Below are 15673 nucleotides of genomic sequence, written 5' to 3' on the forward strand. Positions count from 1 at the left end.
CAATGTGAAAAGGAATACATTGCATGTTAGCCTTTCAAACATAAAAACACAGCAATCTCTTTGAAGTGTTATTAAATGATCACAAGATGTCTAAAGAGTCACCCATATTTCCCTGTGTTATACTCCTTACCTTTGATGAAGTGTGTGGTTTAAAATATGTTTTTCTCAAGGACACAAGTCAAAAGTAATATGTTTCTATAACACAAATTCACATAGAGAAGCTTTCCAACACTTTATTTTTAATAACATTCAATCAAAATTGTAAATACTGAACCAGCAGTACAAAATAATTTTATAAAAATTTTGGCCATATTTTCCCTATAGCAAGTTATACTTAGTTCTGAGGAAATTACCATGATTATGTAAGAATAAAGAGCATTTATTAATAAATAGCATCAACAAGTATTCAGAACGTGAAATTTGTATAAGTCCTATAAGGCACTTTCCCTGCTCCAAAGGGCTTAACAATCTTTTTGCTAACATTTGGTCAACAGTTAGAATGCATTAAAAAATAACTTCAAATAAAAACTTTAGTTTCAGTGCTTCTTTCTAAGATGTCAGTTAGTTCTCATAAATTGTAGTTAGCTAAGTGCTAATATGCTTGGGCATAATCGCTCTCTCTATAACACTAATCACTATTTACTAATACAGCAAAGTATTATTGGAACAATCTCTGTAACCTACTATCTTCAATAGATTCCAGTGAGGAAAATTCAGAAGTGCTATGCTCTGCAGTTCAATAGACATAAAGTTCTATTAATAGTTGTGCTTTGGCTATCTTGCTATTGCAACACAAAAAAATAATCCCTCAGATACATCAACATGATTTTTGACTGAATTACGTGTCGGAGAAGGCAATGGCACCCCACTCTAGTACTCTTGCCTGGAAAATCCCATGGATAGAGGAGCCTGGTAGGCTGCAGTCCATGGGGTCGCTAAGAGTCGGACATGACAGTGACTTCACTTTCACTTTTCACTTTCATGTATTGGAGAAGGAAATGGCAACCCACTCCAGTGTTCTTGCCTGGAGAATCCCAGGGATGGGGGAGCCTGGTGGGCTGCTGTCTCTGGGGTCGCACAGAGTCAGACACGACTGAAGCGACTTAGCAGCAGCAGCAACATATAATATTTAGATTTTCTCTTTTTGGAGTTTATATTTTCTGAAGTTTCTAATATGAACATGTATCCATTTTTTTACTAAGAAAAAATTTTAATGATAAAGGAATTCTTTCTTGCAATTACTAGTAAGCAGTCACTGTATCACAAGTACTTAGATAAAAGCAGTTTTTATCCCTCAAAAAAAAAAAAACTCTTTTAACAAAGCTCTGATATCCAGAAAACTTGAAGCAAATCCATAGTGATCCATTAAATAACTACGGTTGAAAATAAACTTTGAAAAGAAAAAAAAAAAAGAAAAGAAACTTTGAGTTAGTCCCCACACTGAACTGCCATGAGTTCACCTTTGAACCTTATGACTTCCTGGTGAGATGCTGGGCTGAAACACTCTCCCAGCCCAAAGCCCCTATACAACTGAACAGCTGCAGTTGACAGCCTCTTTTGTCACTGAAGAATTTTACGTATTTGGAATCAGGATCACGTATATTGATTCAATATAATATGCATTATTTTTTTCATAAATTTATATGATAGTATGAATTATTATATCTCGCTAGTTACTTCTATTTTGTTAAGAAAAATTTGAGAACTACATTTTGGGTTTCCCTGGTGGCTCAGTGGTAAAGAAACTGCCTGCAATGCAGGTGTGGGTTTGACCCCCAGGTGGGGAAGATCCCCTGGAGAAGGAAGTGGCAACGCATTCCCGTATTCTTTTTTTTATTCATTAAATTTTATTTATTTATTTTTGGCTGCAGTGGGTCTCATTGCTGTGCTCGAACTTTCTCTAATTGCAACAAGTCGGGGCTACTCTCTAGCTTCAGCGCTCGCGCTTCTCACTGCAGTGGTTTCCCTTGTTGCAGAACACGGGCTTCACAGGGCAGGCTCCGTAGTTGTGGCATACACAGGCTTAGTGGCTCTGCCACACTGGAATCTTCCCAGACCAGGGGTGAACCAGTGTCCCTGGCATTGGCAGGCAGATTCCCAGCCACTGGACCACCAGGGAAATCCCCCAACTCCAGCATCCTTGCCTGAAAAATCCCATGGACAGAGGAGCCTGGCGGGCTCCAGTCCATGGGGTCGCAAAAGAGTTGGACACAACTTAGCAACTAAACAACAACAATCTATATTTTACAAGTAAAAAAAAATTTTTTTTTAAGATTAAGAGGCCAACCACCTGAGACAAGATTAAGGGAGTGCAAGCCCTGCACGCACCGGAATCTTGTCACAGACCCTGGCTTTGAACATTGTTAAAAAACCTCTCATCAAATCCTCCCGGATGGAGGAAATGGAGGCAGGAGGCTATCTGTTTCCTCCTATGCCTGGTAAAGTAATAAAACTATTCTTTTTTACTTCATCCCCTCCTTGGGGTAAAAGAAAAAAATGAGATTTCAAACCACAATTATGGTCCCTAATTGGTTTCTCAGAACTCTTTTTCTGGAAACCGGTGAGGCAGGCAGCTCTCTGTCCTAGTAATGGATAGAATTGTGTGTTTATTCACATCAATTGCACACTATTAAACTGAAAGGATAATTTAGACGAACATAATACACACTGGCCCCACTTCGACCTTCAACAGTTATTAAAGCCTGGCTTTGATGTTTGCAGACTTCTTTCAGTAGGTGCAGAAATAACGATATGGTTGTTAGCTTGCAGTATCTCAGCTATTGCCCAATACATTTGCTAGGTGGTGTTTCTGAAGTAAAGCTGAAGGTCTCCAGTTTGACTTCATGTGGGTTACTACTGCCAGGGAATTCCTTAACTTTTGCTGGAAGTAACAAGAACTGAAAAGAGAAATTCTGTATCTGTCAACAGCTCTCTGAGATTATACTGATTCTGTTCCTGCAATTAAAACCTTGAGATTACACGCAGTCTCACTCCTTAACTTTATAAGCTCTGGGGACAAGAGGAGCTGACAAAGTTTTAGGTGAAATGACACTTTGTGAGCAAAGGCTTTCAACTTTTCCGACACAGCCCTGCCTTGCTATTAGAGGATCACTCTCCTTTTACCCAACAGAGGCACATGGGCTACATGAAACGGCTTTATGATGTTCACAATGTTGACATTTGTGAAACAATTCAGAATTGGGTCACCAAATTAGCTTTATAATAATGAGATGCTTGTAATGTTAGATGCTCTGACCATCTATTGTATTTGCCAAAAGAACACAGATTATTTGACCATGACCATCCAACACTCTTTGATTACTTCAATGTGGAAAAAAAATTTTTTTTTCCTTTAAAAGCCATTCTTAACTCAAGGCCAAGTGTGAAATAAAGCATCTGTTAAAAATGATGTGTGAAGAAAATGAAAAACAAAACAATAAGAATGATGTGCAGGAATTGCCTGGAAGTCCAGTGGTTAGGACTCTGTGCTTTAACTGCCAAGAGCCCAGGTTCGAGCCCTAGTCAGAGATCTGAGATACCACAAGCAATTCTGCGTGGCCAAAAAATTAAAAAATAAATGATGTGGGTGTTTTGATTGCTCAAGGCTATTAGCTGTGCTAAGACTCTTAGTCCAAAGTTTGAATGGAAAAAGCAGTGAGGTCACAGGTTGGTCACACACTCCTATCCTGTGGGTCCCCCAGGAGATGATGCAGAGCACCTCTGACCAAGAGTCTGGAGTCTGGATTGGGGAATTCCTAGATTGGCAACTGGCACCCTGTCGGTAAAAGCCAACGTTCTCTCCCTAATGGGGATCAGTTCAGTTCAGTTGCTCAGTCATGTCCAACTCTCCGACCTCTTGGACTGCAGCACGCCAGGCTTCCTGGTCTAACACCAACTCCTGGAGCTTGCTCAACCTCATGTCCATCCAGTCAGTGATGCCATCCAACCATTTCATCCTCTGTCGTCCCCTCAATCTTTCCCAGCATCAGGGTCTTTTCCAATGAGTCAGTTCTTCACATCAGGTCGCCAAAGTATTGGAGCTTCAGCTTCAGCATCAGTCCTTCCAATGAATATTCAGGGTTGATTTCCTTTAGGATTGACTGGTTTGATCTCTTTGCAGTCCAAATGGGGATGCCAACTGGCAAATCATTTGTTCACCATTTCCTTCCCATTTACATACAGAAAATTCTGCAATCATCTAAACAGAACACAAACTGGACTACAAAGTGGCTATACAGCATCCTGGAATTAGAAAACAGTCCTGGGGACTTCCTGGTTAAGTTTCACCTTTCAATGCAGGGGGTGTGGGTTCAATCCCTGGTCAGGGAAGTAAGACCCTACATGCCTTTCAGCCAAAAAACCAAAACATAAAACAGAAGCAATGTTGTAACAAATTCAATAAAAACTTAAAAAACAGCAAGAAAATCCAGCCCTGATGGTAGTTTTTCTATTAATTCATTTAAAATAGCTCAAGTCTTAATCCAGCTTCTGCATTTTGAATCTAGAAGCAAAATTAATAAACTTCTCTCAAAGTCTGGGAACTAAGAATCAGTGTACTTTGCTATGATATATCAGTTTTAGGCAAAAGAAAAAAAAAACTTTAGCATAGGAAGGGATGGTTTTGTGGTTTTATATGCACTTTTTCACAATATAAGGGCTAAATTATCATTTACATTATAAAATGTGGATGTGTACACATACACTTCTGTTTTAGCATATCCATATAGCCTGGCATATACATTACCTTCTTATGGAAGAATTAGAAGCAAGAAGCTTTATTATCTTTTCATAGAAGGACTAAAGGACATGGGGGGAACAACTTTTCATACCTTTTTGTATTATTTGACTTTTACTACAGGCAATTATTACTTTAGTTTTGTTTTAAAAATTAATTAGATTATTTAGAATATTGGAATATTCAAATATTATTGGAATATTCAAATATTATTGGAATATTCAAATATTATAGAACATTTCAAATTTCTAGGTTTTGAATTTATCTAAAAGAATAAGAACAATTTCTAAAAATGTCTTAATAACCACATTAAAGGCCAAAAACAAAAGTATAAAAAGTATCCGAAATTTATACAAATTTCTAAATTTTTCTGAGAATAAATTATTTTAGTTATTATGGGAAAAAAAGGGATTAATAAATAATTTGAAAACTTCTACTTTACAACTCTATAATAATGCTTTTGAGAAAGACTTCTTCAAAGAATGAGTTCTGAATAGATCTCTTTAACATATGCTAGAGATTAAAAACAAAATCCACACAATGAAGAACGGACCTTTATGCCTATTAAGTAATTGAATCCTACTATTTCAGTACTTGATACAAAGTACAATCACTTTCTAAGGTGATCATTCATATTTTACACTAAGCTCTGACATTTTCTACTTACTAAATGCCTATACAAAGATATCTTTAGGTCAGGAAAAACACCTTTGAATGACAAAACGTAGCCTAAGAGATGTTATATCAGTTCTGAGTTGTATAACTTTCTGACCCCAAATTATAGCTAGTTTTGGAACTACACCAAATATTTAGTGTTACTAAGCTTGACCGGCTTTGGAATAAAAACATTAGAATCACACAAATCCATATTTTAAATATTTTTTTAATGTTAAGTATAAATGGGAACCCTTGGTACTTGTTATTCACTTATTGATTTAACATATTTATCAAGCACCTATCATTTTCATGAAAGCACCCATCTTTTCCATTAAAAGAGTAAAATGCATGAATTCAAAGACATAAAATAGTCCTTCTCAATAAAATCACAATCCAGCTTGTCAGGAACATAAAAACATTAAAATCAGAGTAAAGATAATTCTCCCCTCTATTCTATGTTCTTAAAATTAATTATATCATCTTCATAGTTTGATACAGAAGCTAAAGTAAAAGAGTCTAGTTAATTCATCTAAGAAGTTATTTTTAAACTATATATTTACAAATAAGATAAAGATACTAAATGTGTCCAGAATATAATTCTATCCTGATATTCATAAGCACAAGGCACTCACTGGTGAAAAAGACTGCTATCATTATTCTTATTCACATATAATCACAGATAATAACTTACCAAAATCCCTTGGCAACTTCGGAGGAATTCTTGAAAGGTGACTTTCTATATCATTTTAACATTAATGAAATATTGTAAATGGTTTTTAAATCTTGATTTTTTAGCTCTTTCCCACCTCTAAAGTCTAATATTAAAGTAATCTTTTAAAAAAATAGAGCCCAAGGAATAGACTCCACATAGTCAACAAATCTAGTTTTTAATTCTTGCTGTTTGTTGCCTCTGAAATATATTTAAACGTCAATTTAAAATACCTTTAATGTCAGTTAAAGGAATAACACAAATTGAAACACCTCATATACATATAAAATTACTAAATGATTCAAAATGGCACATTAAAAATGTGTAGCCTTTCATTGTGAAAAATGCCTAATTTTATAACAGCACCAGAGTCTGTATTCCTTTTATGAGAATTTTGTTACCATTTTTCATACACCATGATCATGAAGGATCCTTGGTAGTAGACAGACTTAAGGTAAGAAGATAATTAAATGACACACTTTCCCAGGTTCCTACTAGCTTTAAATTCTGTGATAGGAAAGAAATACTAGATATAAGTTGCCCCATTGTTGTTGATCATTCTTATTCCATCCTAATTCTGTATGATTTCATTATCATGAGCTGCCTAAAATTTTTTACTTAACTCCTTTCTCCAGTCACCTATACTTAGAGGTGTATGCTTTCTTTTAGGGTCTCACTCTTCTACACTGAATGGACCCATTGCCACAATGAAGAAAATGCCCTCACACTCTTAAATGAACATATACTCTAGTCAGTACCGGCTCTGGCTACTGTAGTTCTGAATTCTAAGTAGCTAAGAAAACCATTTATAGCTTAGCAGTTCTATGGAACAATGTAATGAAGAACATGATAACCACATTTTCCTGGTATAAAACATGTCGATGTTGAAAGATAGCATCTGTAACCAAACTTCACTGCAGTTTTCTGTCTTCTCTGTTACAACATGCTGTGTCCCTTCACCCTTCCATCCAGACCTATCTGTGTGGCTGCTGAAAGATCCATGGCTTCTCCTGTTTCTTCTTCTTTTGTTTCAGCTGCTTCACCGACTTTCTCACTCTCCATCTCTGTTTCAACCGTTTCTCCTGTCTCACCTGGAAAATTAACCAAAGGGGATATTAAGAGATACTTATTTAGTATTAACAACCAAGTGCCTCATACCTGGTTTCCAACAGGGGCAGCTCTTGCTCTTTAAACAGTAGGTTTCTCTAGGGATGTCAAGAAAGGCCATCACCCTGTGTCTCTGAGATCCTCAGAGGGCCGATGTCACCACTTCTGAGTCTTGGCACTCTCATATAAAATCAGGATGCAGAATTACCCAGGAAGTGATGGCAGAACATATTACAAATAGAAAGTTCAAAATATGGTCTAGGGGTGTCCAGAAACTTGTCTTGTTTGGTCATTCTGGTGTTTAAAGAAAACAATCATCAAACTTTTACAGAGCTGAAATATTTAAAAGTCCAGGTATTGCAAATACAAACGTTTCCATAAGAAGTCAGTTTGGGCAACACTGGCCCCTATGTTTTGAATGGAGCCAAGAAGCAGCTGCCTCTTTTGATAGGATTGTGCTCCTGTTCACCAAGGTCCCTGGGGTTCCCCACAACATTACATGTGCCCCTCAATTCACCCACTGCCATCATCCTAGGCCCCAAAGACTTGAGTGTGCCAAGCCTGTATAACAAATATATGCTTTTACTTGCTTCTGCATTCTGATTTCCAGAGCATTTTTATACACCTTCATTAAAGCATTTACCTCAATAGATCATGGTATTTTGTTTAAATTCTGCCTTCTCCCCACTAGACTGTGAGACCTTTGAGGACAGGGACTATCCCTTACTCCTGCACTGGGCACCAAGCAAATGATTAGACACTCAAAAACTGCTGCATTAACGAGTGAAAAAATTAAGAAATAGACTGACGAATGTCTCACTTAATCCTACTGTAAGATGAAGTTAAAATTTAACAAAATGTAAATCCTGCCCCAGAAGAATTTTTTAATTGTAACTCCAATAAACAACAGTACAGATTCCATTTTCTTTATACAGGTAATGTACATGTTTAAAAAATACCATTTGCTAAGACATAGTACATTTCTCTAGTCTTCTCATAAACAGAGAAGGAGGACAAGAGGAGATTGACAGTAATTAAGATGAAAATGACACTCTTAAGAGGCATTATTCGTGTGTTCTTTCATTAAAAAGTCAGTTCCTGGGCTTCCCTAGTGGTTCAGTGGTTAGGAGTCCCCCTTGCAATACAGGGAACACTGGTTTGATCCCTGATCTGGGAAGATACCACATGCCACGGAGCAACTAAGCCCACGGGCCATAGCACTGAAGCCAACTCACCTAGAGTCTGTGCTCCGCAACAAGGGAAGCCACTACAGTGAGAGAAGCCTGCGCACTGCAAGTATAGAGAGTAGCCTCCACTTGGCCGCAACTAGAGAAAGCCCACACACAACAAAGACCCAGCGCAACCAAAAATAAATAAATAAATAAAATTATATATTTTTAAAAAGTCAGTTCCTCCACTGACCATCTTTACTTTGGATCCTCATACTATACACGGGGCCTGATGAAGAGTGAACTTGGAAAATTTCAGAAATTTTAACATTCCTTCAGTATCCCATTTCATTTAACAATGAAACTAGGTTAAAAATCTAGATACTTTTCTAAAGACTATGCTTTAGAAAACGTTTGCTGGAAAGCCAAGTGCCTGTTGTTCAAGTCTGGAAGCTTTTTTAGTTTGGGTCACGGGAACTTCAACCACTGAGAGACTCCGGGGTGGGGGAGCTGTGTGTCAGCCTCCCCCACGCCCCAGAGATGATCTCTTACGGAGCACATCTAAACAACCTGATCTGACAGCATGACTTTTACCTTCAATGTGTTGGTCCTCTTCGTTAGTGTGAATTTTCCTGGCCATTTCCACCAGATGTTCCATGCTTTCAACTGTTCCTTCAGGTTGGAGCTTCTGCATGTTCCCAGGACCTTCCGCAGTTTTATGGAGTGAATCAGCCTTTACAGCTGTCTCCACACACCGACTTGAGTCCAACACTTCCGGTCCGCCATGCTCTCTGAGAATCGTCTCTCGAAGCTGGGGCTGCTCATCTTTCCCCAGCGTTTCCTGAGGTTGCTTCTCTTCCTCGGCTCCCTCAGACTGACTTCCGTCTGACACTTCCGGTCCGCCATGCTCTCTGGGAATCGTCTCTCGAAGCTGGGGCTGCTCATCTTTCCCCAGCGTCTCCTGAGGTTGCTTTTTTCTCTCGGCTCCCACAGACTGACTTCCGTCCGACACTTCCAGAGATGCATTCTCTTTGGGAACTGTTTCTACAAGTTGGGACTGCTCATCTTCTCCAACTGTTTCTTGAAGGTGCTGCGTCTCAGCTGTTTCCACAGGCTGACTGCCTTCCAGCATCTCCGGAGATTCCGTCTCCTTGGGAACTGTCTCTGGGAGTTGGGACCGTTCACCCTTTCCTCCAGCTTCTTGAGATCCTGGCTCTCTGGCTGTTTCCAGAGGAACTCTCTCAGCTGTTCCTAGAGGCGTCATCTCTCCGGCAGCTTGTGGATCCTCAGTACCTTCCACTGCTCCAGGAGAGTCCCTCTCTCCCGCTGTTATCAAAGGCTGATTCTCGGCTTCCGCTCCTAAAGGTTCAGTCTCAGCACTTCCTTTCAAAGGCGGAGCCTCTGTCACCGCTTCCGCATCCTCCTCCTTTCCTTCTGCTCCTGGAGCACCATCTTTGCCACCTGGCTGAGGTGGCTCAGACCCCTTCGGTCCCTGCAGAGACTGAGTTTCCTCTGTGGCTCCGGGTGGGTCTACAGTCTCCTTTGCCAGGGGCTGTTCAGGGAGGGACTGAACACCATTAGCTGTGGACGCGGCTGAGATCTTGAGCTTGTCTAATGGAGGAAGGCTTTCCTTTTGTACTTTGCCACACAAAGTAGATTCTCTTCCCAGTGCACGTGGTTTTGGCTGGACAAAGCAGGACTCACTTTCTTCTGTGGCTGAAAAATAGATATTTGAAGTTACTTTTTATTATTCATTTGAAAAGAAAAATACAAATTATTATTCAGTTTCTATCCTGAGAATGGAGAAGGCAATGGCACCCCACTCCAGTACTCCTGCCTGGACAATCCCATGGATGGAGGAGCTTGGTAGGCTGCAGTCCATGGGGTCGCGAAGAGTCAGACATGACTGAATGACTTCACTTTCACTTTTCACTTTCACGCATGGGAGAAGGAAATGGTAACCCACTCCAGTGTTCTTGCCTGGAGAATCCCAGGGACGGGGAGCCTGGTGGGCTGCTGTCTATTGGGTTGCACAAAGTCGGACACGACTGAAGCAACTTGGCGGCGGCAGCATTCTGAGAAAGTGTATTGCTATGAAGAAGCAGGTTTAACAGTTCAAGAAAGTCTCAGGTAGAATCGAATACAGAAAGGCTATACTATGCCCTTAACACACCACAAGTCAAGTCTCTCTATTGTTTTCAGCTCAAATACCTCATCTTAAACATGAAATCCTTCAAAATCACATTCTTTTTCCCTGTTTGTTCCTTGTGCACCTGCTTGTGGCTCCTGTCCCATATTCTAATTTAGTATATTTTGTTTCCTCACACTCTTTCCTCTGTCCTGCCCTTTCTCTTCCTTAGGCTAAGATTTCACAGCCTAAGTAGTGGCCCTTGGGCTGCTAGAGAGGTCTTATCTTCTGCTTAAAGTAGAAGGACCATCCAAGACAGAATATTAAAAAGCAGAGACGTTACTTTGCCAACAAAGGTCTGTCTAGTCAAAGCTATGGTTTTTCTAGCAGTCATATATGGATGTGAGAGTTGGACTATAAAGAAAACTGAGAGCTAAAGAATTGATGGTTTTGAACCATGGTGTTGGAGAAGATTCTTAAGAGTCCCTTGGACTGCAAGGAGAGCCAACCAGTCAATCCTAAAGGAAATCATACCTGAATACTCATTGGAAGGACTAATGCTGAAGCTAGAACTCCCAGTACTTTGGCCACCTGATGTGAAGAACCGACTCATTGGAAAAGACCCTCATGCTGGGAAAGATTGAAGGCGGGAGGAGAAAGGAAGGACAGAGGATGAGATGGTTGGATGGCGTCACTGACGCAATGGACATGAGTTTGAGTAGGCTCCAGGAGTTGGTGATGGACAGCGAAGCCTGGTGTGCTGCAGTCCATGGGGGTCACAAAGAGTCAGACACGACTGAGCAACTGAACTGAACTGAACTGAAAGCAGAATGGCCCTCAATGAATGGAAAAGGCCCCATGCCAGAGAAGCTCTACTATATAAAGACTGAGATGTCTGGGAGAGAAAGTAGCAGGCACGGTTCATTTGGGGGGAGGGGCAATTGGGAGAGAGCTCAAGAGAGAGCTGGGTAGAATGCATTTTTTTTCCCCCTGCATTTCTGGCTCTTCCTCCAGTTCTGTAACCTTGGGAACTTGGTTCCCAGTAATCATGTCTGTAAAATGGCAGTGAATCTGTTTCTCCCACCTGTGTCATAGTTGCATGAGGCATCATATGACATTAAACAATGAAGGCAGAAATATTCTCTGAACAGTCTAAGAAAGCAGCATGGCAACATGCTTACACCCTTTGACCCAGTGATCCTGCTTCTGGAAATTCATCCTAAAAACAAAAATATCAGTAATATGCTTTGGGGAAAGTGTATCAGCCCAGTATTCTTTCAAAATACTGGGGAAACAATTTAAAAGTCTAACAATTTAGGAGAAAGATCAATAATCCATTAGGTAGAATATTATTGTACCATGAAAAAGGGTGATTATGCTGACCATATGCTAAAATAAGATAATGATTATATAATAAGCTAAAAATCAGCACTTCTAGTTGGATTATCAGGTAAAATAATGCATAGAAAATGTGTACTACCACAAGGCCTGTTTTGCAATTAAATGTTCAATAAGTTAGCTATCAATTTTATATCTAGTATAATTACAACAGTGTTGATCATTGGAAGGGATAAACAAAAAAAATAGAAAGGGAGATATTTGAAGAAAATAAGCCAGCATGTTAAAATGGGCCTCTAGATGATATATTTCCTCTTCTTTTTCCCCCCCAAAATATTTTTTCTTCTTTTCTTTCCTAGGTTACCCCTGACCTAAGTTATACAGGTACATAGTTTAAAGAGCTATCTGCTTATCTAATGTAAGTTAAGATATACAACTAAGACTCAGGTCTCCTCTCCCATTTCCCCTTCTCTAGCGTTAAATATTTTCATTCTTTTAGCTGTTTTTGGAGGGATTTCCCCCCCTATATTTCTAAGAGAATTGCTACTTCTTTGTTTTTTAGTTTGGCTATTTCAATTAATTCCTACTATGAAAAACATTTTTCCCCTAGCCTCCATTCAGAAATTGCACATTAGTATTGATATAAAATAGTAATCATGTTGTAATTTAGATTATATCGATATTCAGTTACATGTACATATAATAAATATGTCTGCAATGAAGAATTGAGCCAGGTAGTCAGCTATTCAATTTTTTGTTTTTCCCTGAGTTAGTAACTGTCATGGTTCTTTACTTCCTTAGTTTATGTATTCTGATGAGTTCAACTCACTGCCAATTGTTTCTCTTTTTAATACATTTACTCACCTCAAACAGTCTCCCAGCCTATCGCTGAGAATGTGTGTGGATCCCCCCATGGAGAGGGATTCGACATGAAGCTGGAAAAGCACAGTCTAGGGAGGATTTTGTGAGACACGGGGCACAGGCTGTGGGCCTGGGGGTCCATGGGACAAAGCTGGGAGGAGGGCTATCCTTCACTCCCCCTACTCTGACCTCATCATGCATGGAGCCTTCAAATTAACAGCAGAGAAGGCAATTAAACAAAAGTGATTTCTCAGGTCTATAAAGAAATTCGTTATGACGAGACAATTCATTTAGATGCCACACAAAGGATGTTTCGGTGATGGTTGCCTTAGGGAACTGACAAGGAAATGTACTATTATACTAATCACAAATGTCTTCCGAATTATATTTTCTAGGAAAACAGTTATTACAGTGATCAGCACTGTCAGTTAAATGAGACAAATGACTTTCAGCCAGCAGTGCCAGCTGTGGGTGCACTCTAATGTCATCATTTTTCTAGAACAGAAAGCTGTGGGGAAAATAATGTGTTGACACACCCAAATCATAGCCACTCAACTTCATGTTTTGAAACATATATTGTGCTATCAGGACTGTTGTTGTTCAGTCGCTAAGTCATGTGATTCTTTGTGACACCATGGACTGCAGCACACGAGGCTTCCCTGTCCCTCACTATCTCCCAGAGTTTACCCAAATTCATGTCCATTGAGCAGCACCGAACAGCCAACCCACTGGAAAAGACCCCGATGTGGGGAAAGATTGAAGGCAAAAGGAGAAGAGGGAGGCAGAGGATGGGATGGTTGGAGGGCATCACTGATTCAATCCATATGAACTTGGGCTATCAGGATAAGTCAAGGTTTTTTTTTCTCAAAAAACAAAATGCTTTGTGAAAATTTATTTATCCACACATGGTGTCTTAAGTGTCCAAGGGATCTATCAATTTCTTCCATAATTAGAACATTTATGCCCATGGTCACAGTATGAATTTTCATTCTTATGTACTTTTCCTAATCTTACTGGCAGACCTGAAGTAGGAAAATGTCCTTGACATATAATATTCTTATATAGCAACCTGAAAATAGTCAACCGAGCTGAGCAATATTACAAAAGAAGTCACTGTCTCTAATACTTTGGGGGCTTGCCCCCTAAAGCTAAAACATTTTCAAAGTGATCACCGAAAACTAGAGAAAATGCTGAATGTGTAGTGACACACTCATTTGGTGATTCCTGTTGGTTAACTGTACCCTGAATTTTGAAATAAATGTATTTTGGAGGTAATGAGCTCTCACTAATCACTCAATAGGTTTTTTTTCCTACGTGATAGAAGAGAATAAGCTGCTCTAAAGGGAGGACAGATACCTTATGACCCTGAAAATGACACCTCTTAATGTCTGAACCCTGGTTCTTCCACTTACTAGCTTTGCTCAGCCTCTTTGTGCCTCAGTTTCATCACCTGTAGAGTGGGAAGAGGGGCAGCTGAACTGTTGTGCGGATTACACGAGTTAACACCTGGAAAGCCACTAGCAGAGTGACTGGTGCCCCCTGAGCATCAGTCAAGTCAGCCATCGTGAGCGTTACACTTCACGTGACAGCCCCAGCACGGAAGAGGTCCTGGTGGACACAAAGAAAGGGAAGGTCATTACATTCATCCTAATCCTACTACCTTTCTCTGAGCCTATTCAGAAAGGACAGAACATCAGAGTAGATAAGTGAAAGGGGTTGGAAAACAAATGCTTGTTTCAAACCAACTCTCAGAGAATGCCACAAAAAAGACAATGTTGACCACCGCACTCCCTTTCTTATCCTTAGGAAGGTTTTTATCCCCAGCTGCTGACGACGGACATGTTTTGGATCTAATCATCCTCCTTCCTCTTCAGTTGGAGCCGGGGGTTCCAGACTGTTCTGCTGTTGAGTGTGATCCTGACCCATCATTTACTTAACCATGCAATTCAAACTCTCCGTACCTCAGTTTCCTTATGTGATCTTTGCCTTTCAGGACTGTCAGGATAATTGATAATTCTGAGGGGTTATATGTGTCATTACCCAACGTGGTATGAGACATGAGAGGTACTCAGTAAACAAGGGATGAAGCAAATGGCTCTGCAGGTTTCTCACTGCATGGTGGTGTCCTGCTGAAGGGGCAAGGGAGGCCTGAACCCCAGCCGTGTGCACTGGCAAGGGTGCAGACCTCAGGGGTGGGAAGGGCAGCTTTTTCTAATTTCATAAAGGTCCTCTGTGGGCTACTGATGGCACTGTCAATCAATTAAAGATAATTCTGCAACAGAAAGAATGAACTGCAACATTAAAGAGCTCGGATAAACAATCCGCTAAACACTATAAAGCTGTCACTGTTGACCTATAAAATTCTGTTGTTACCATGGTAAGTTTTAAATCAGATTGTTGACAGATAATGGAGTAGTATTTGCATCAGCCATGATTTGACTGGAGTTGACTGGTATCAATAAAAACCAATGTTAGCTTTTATATAAATGTGTTTGTGCTTAGTCGCTCAGTTGTGTCCGACTCTTTGAGACCCCATGGACTATACAGTCCATGGAATTCTCCAGGCCAGAATACTGGAGTGGGTAGCCTTTCCCTTCTCCAGGGGATCTTCCTTACCCAGGGGTCAAACCCAGGTCTCCCACATTGCAGGCAGATTCTTTACCAGCTGAACCACAAGGAAGCCCAAGAATACTGGAGTGTGTAGCCTATCCCTTCTCCAGCAGATCTTCCCGACCCAGGAACTGAATCAGGGTCTTCTGCATTGCAGGTGGATTCTTTACCAACTGAGCTATATAAATAAATATGCTTCATTCTGTTTGCTGGCTTTGATTTCATTTATTGAAGTGCCTACTATATGCCAGCTCTGGGCTAAGCACAAGGGTTACAGCAGTTAACAAGGAAGACCTGGTCCTTGTCATCCTAGACTTCCTTGTCTGCAGGGAAATTCAAATAATATCCATTCCCTTATT

The 15673-nt window shown here is 40.1% G+C and overlaps 1 protein-coding gene across 1 annotated transcript in view; it reads right to left on the bottom strand.

The window, feature by feature from the left end:
- Positions 1-217: 217 nt before the first annotated feature.
- ERICH5 (glutamate rich 5) overlaps positions 218-15673 on the bottom strand; it is a 29815-nt gene continuing 14359 nt past the window's right edge. The window contains exons 2-3 of the mRNA XM_004023595.6: positions 8972-10093; positions 218-7192 (exon numbers count right to left, since the gene is read on the bottom strand). Of these exons, the coding sequence (XP_004023644.3) occupies positions 7038-7192; positions 8972-10093 (1277 nt within the window). The 3' untranslated portion in view covers positions 218-7037. The remainder of the gene's footprint in view (positions 7193-8971; positions 10094-15673) is intronic.

This window comes from Ovis aries, chromosome 9, assembly GCF_016772045.2.
Source record: "Ovis aries strain OAR_USU_Benz2616 breed Rambouillet chromosome 9, ARS-UI_Ramb_v3.0, whole genome shotgun sequence".
Lineage (NCBI taxonomy): Eukaryota > Metazoa > Chordata > Mammalia > Artiodactyla > Bovidae > Ovis > Ovis aries.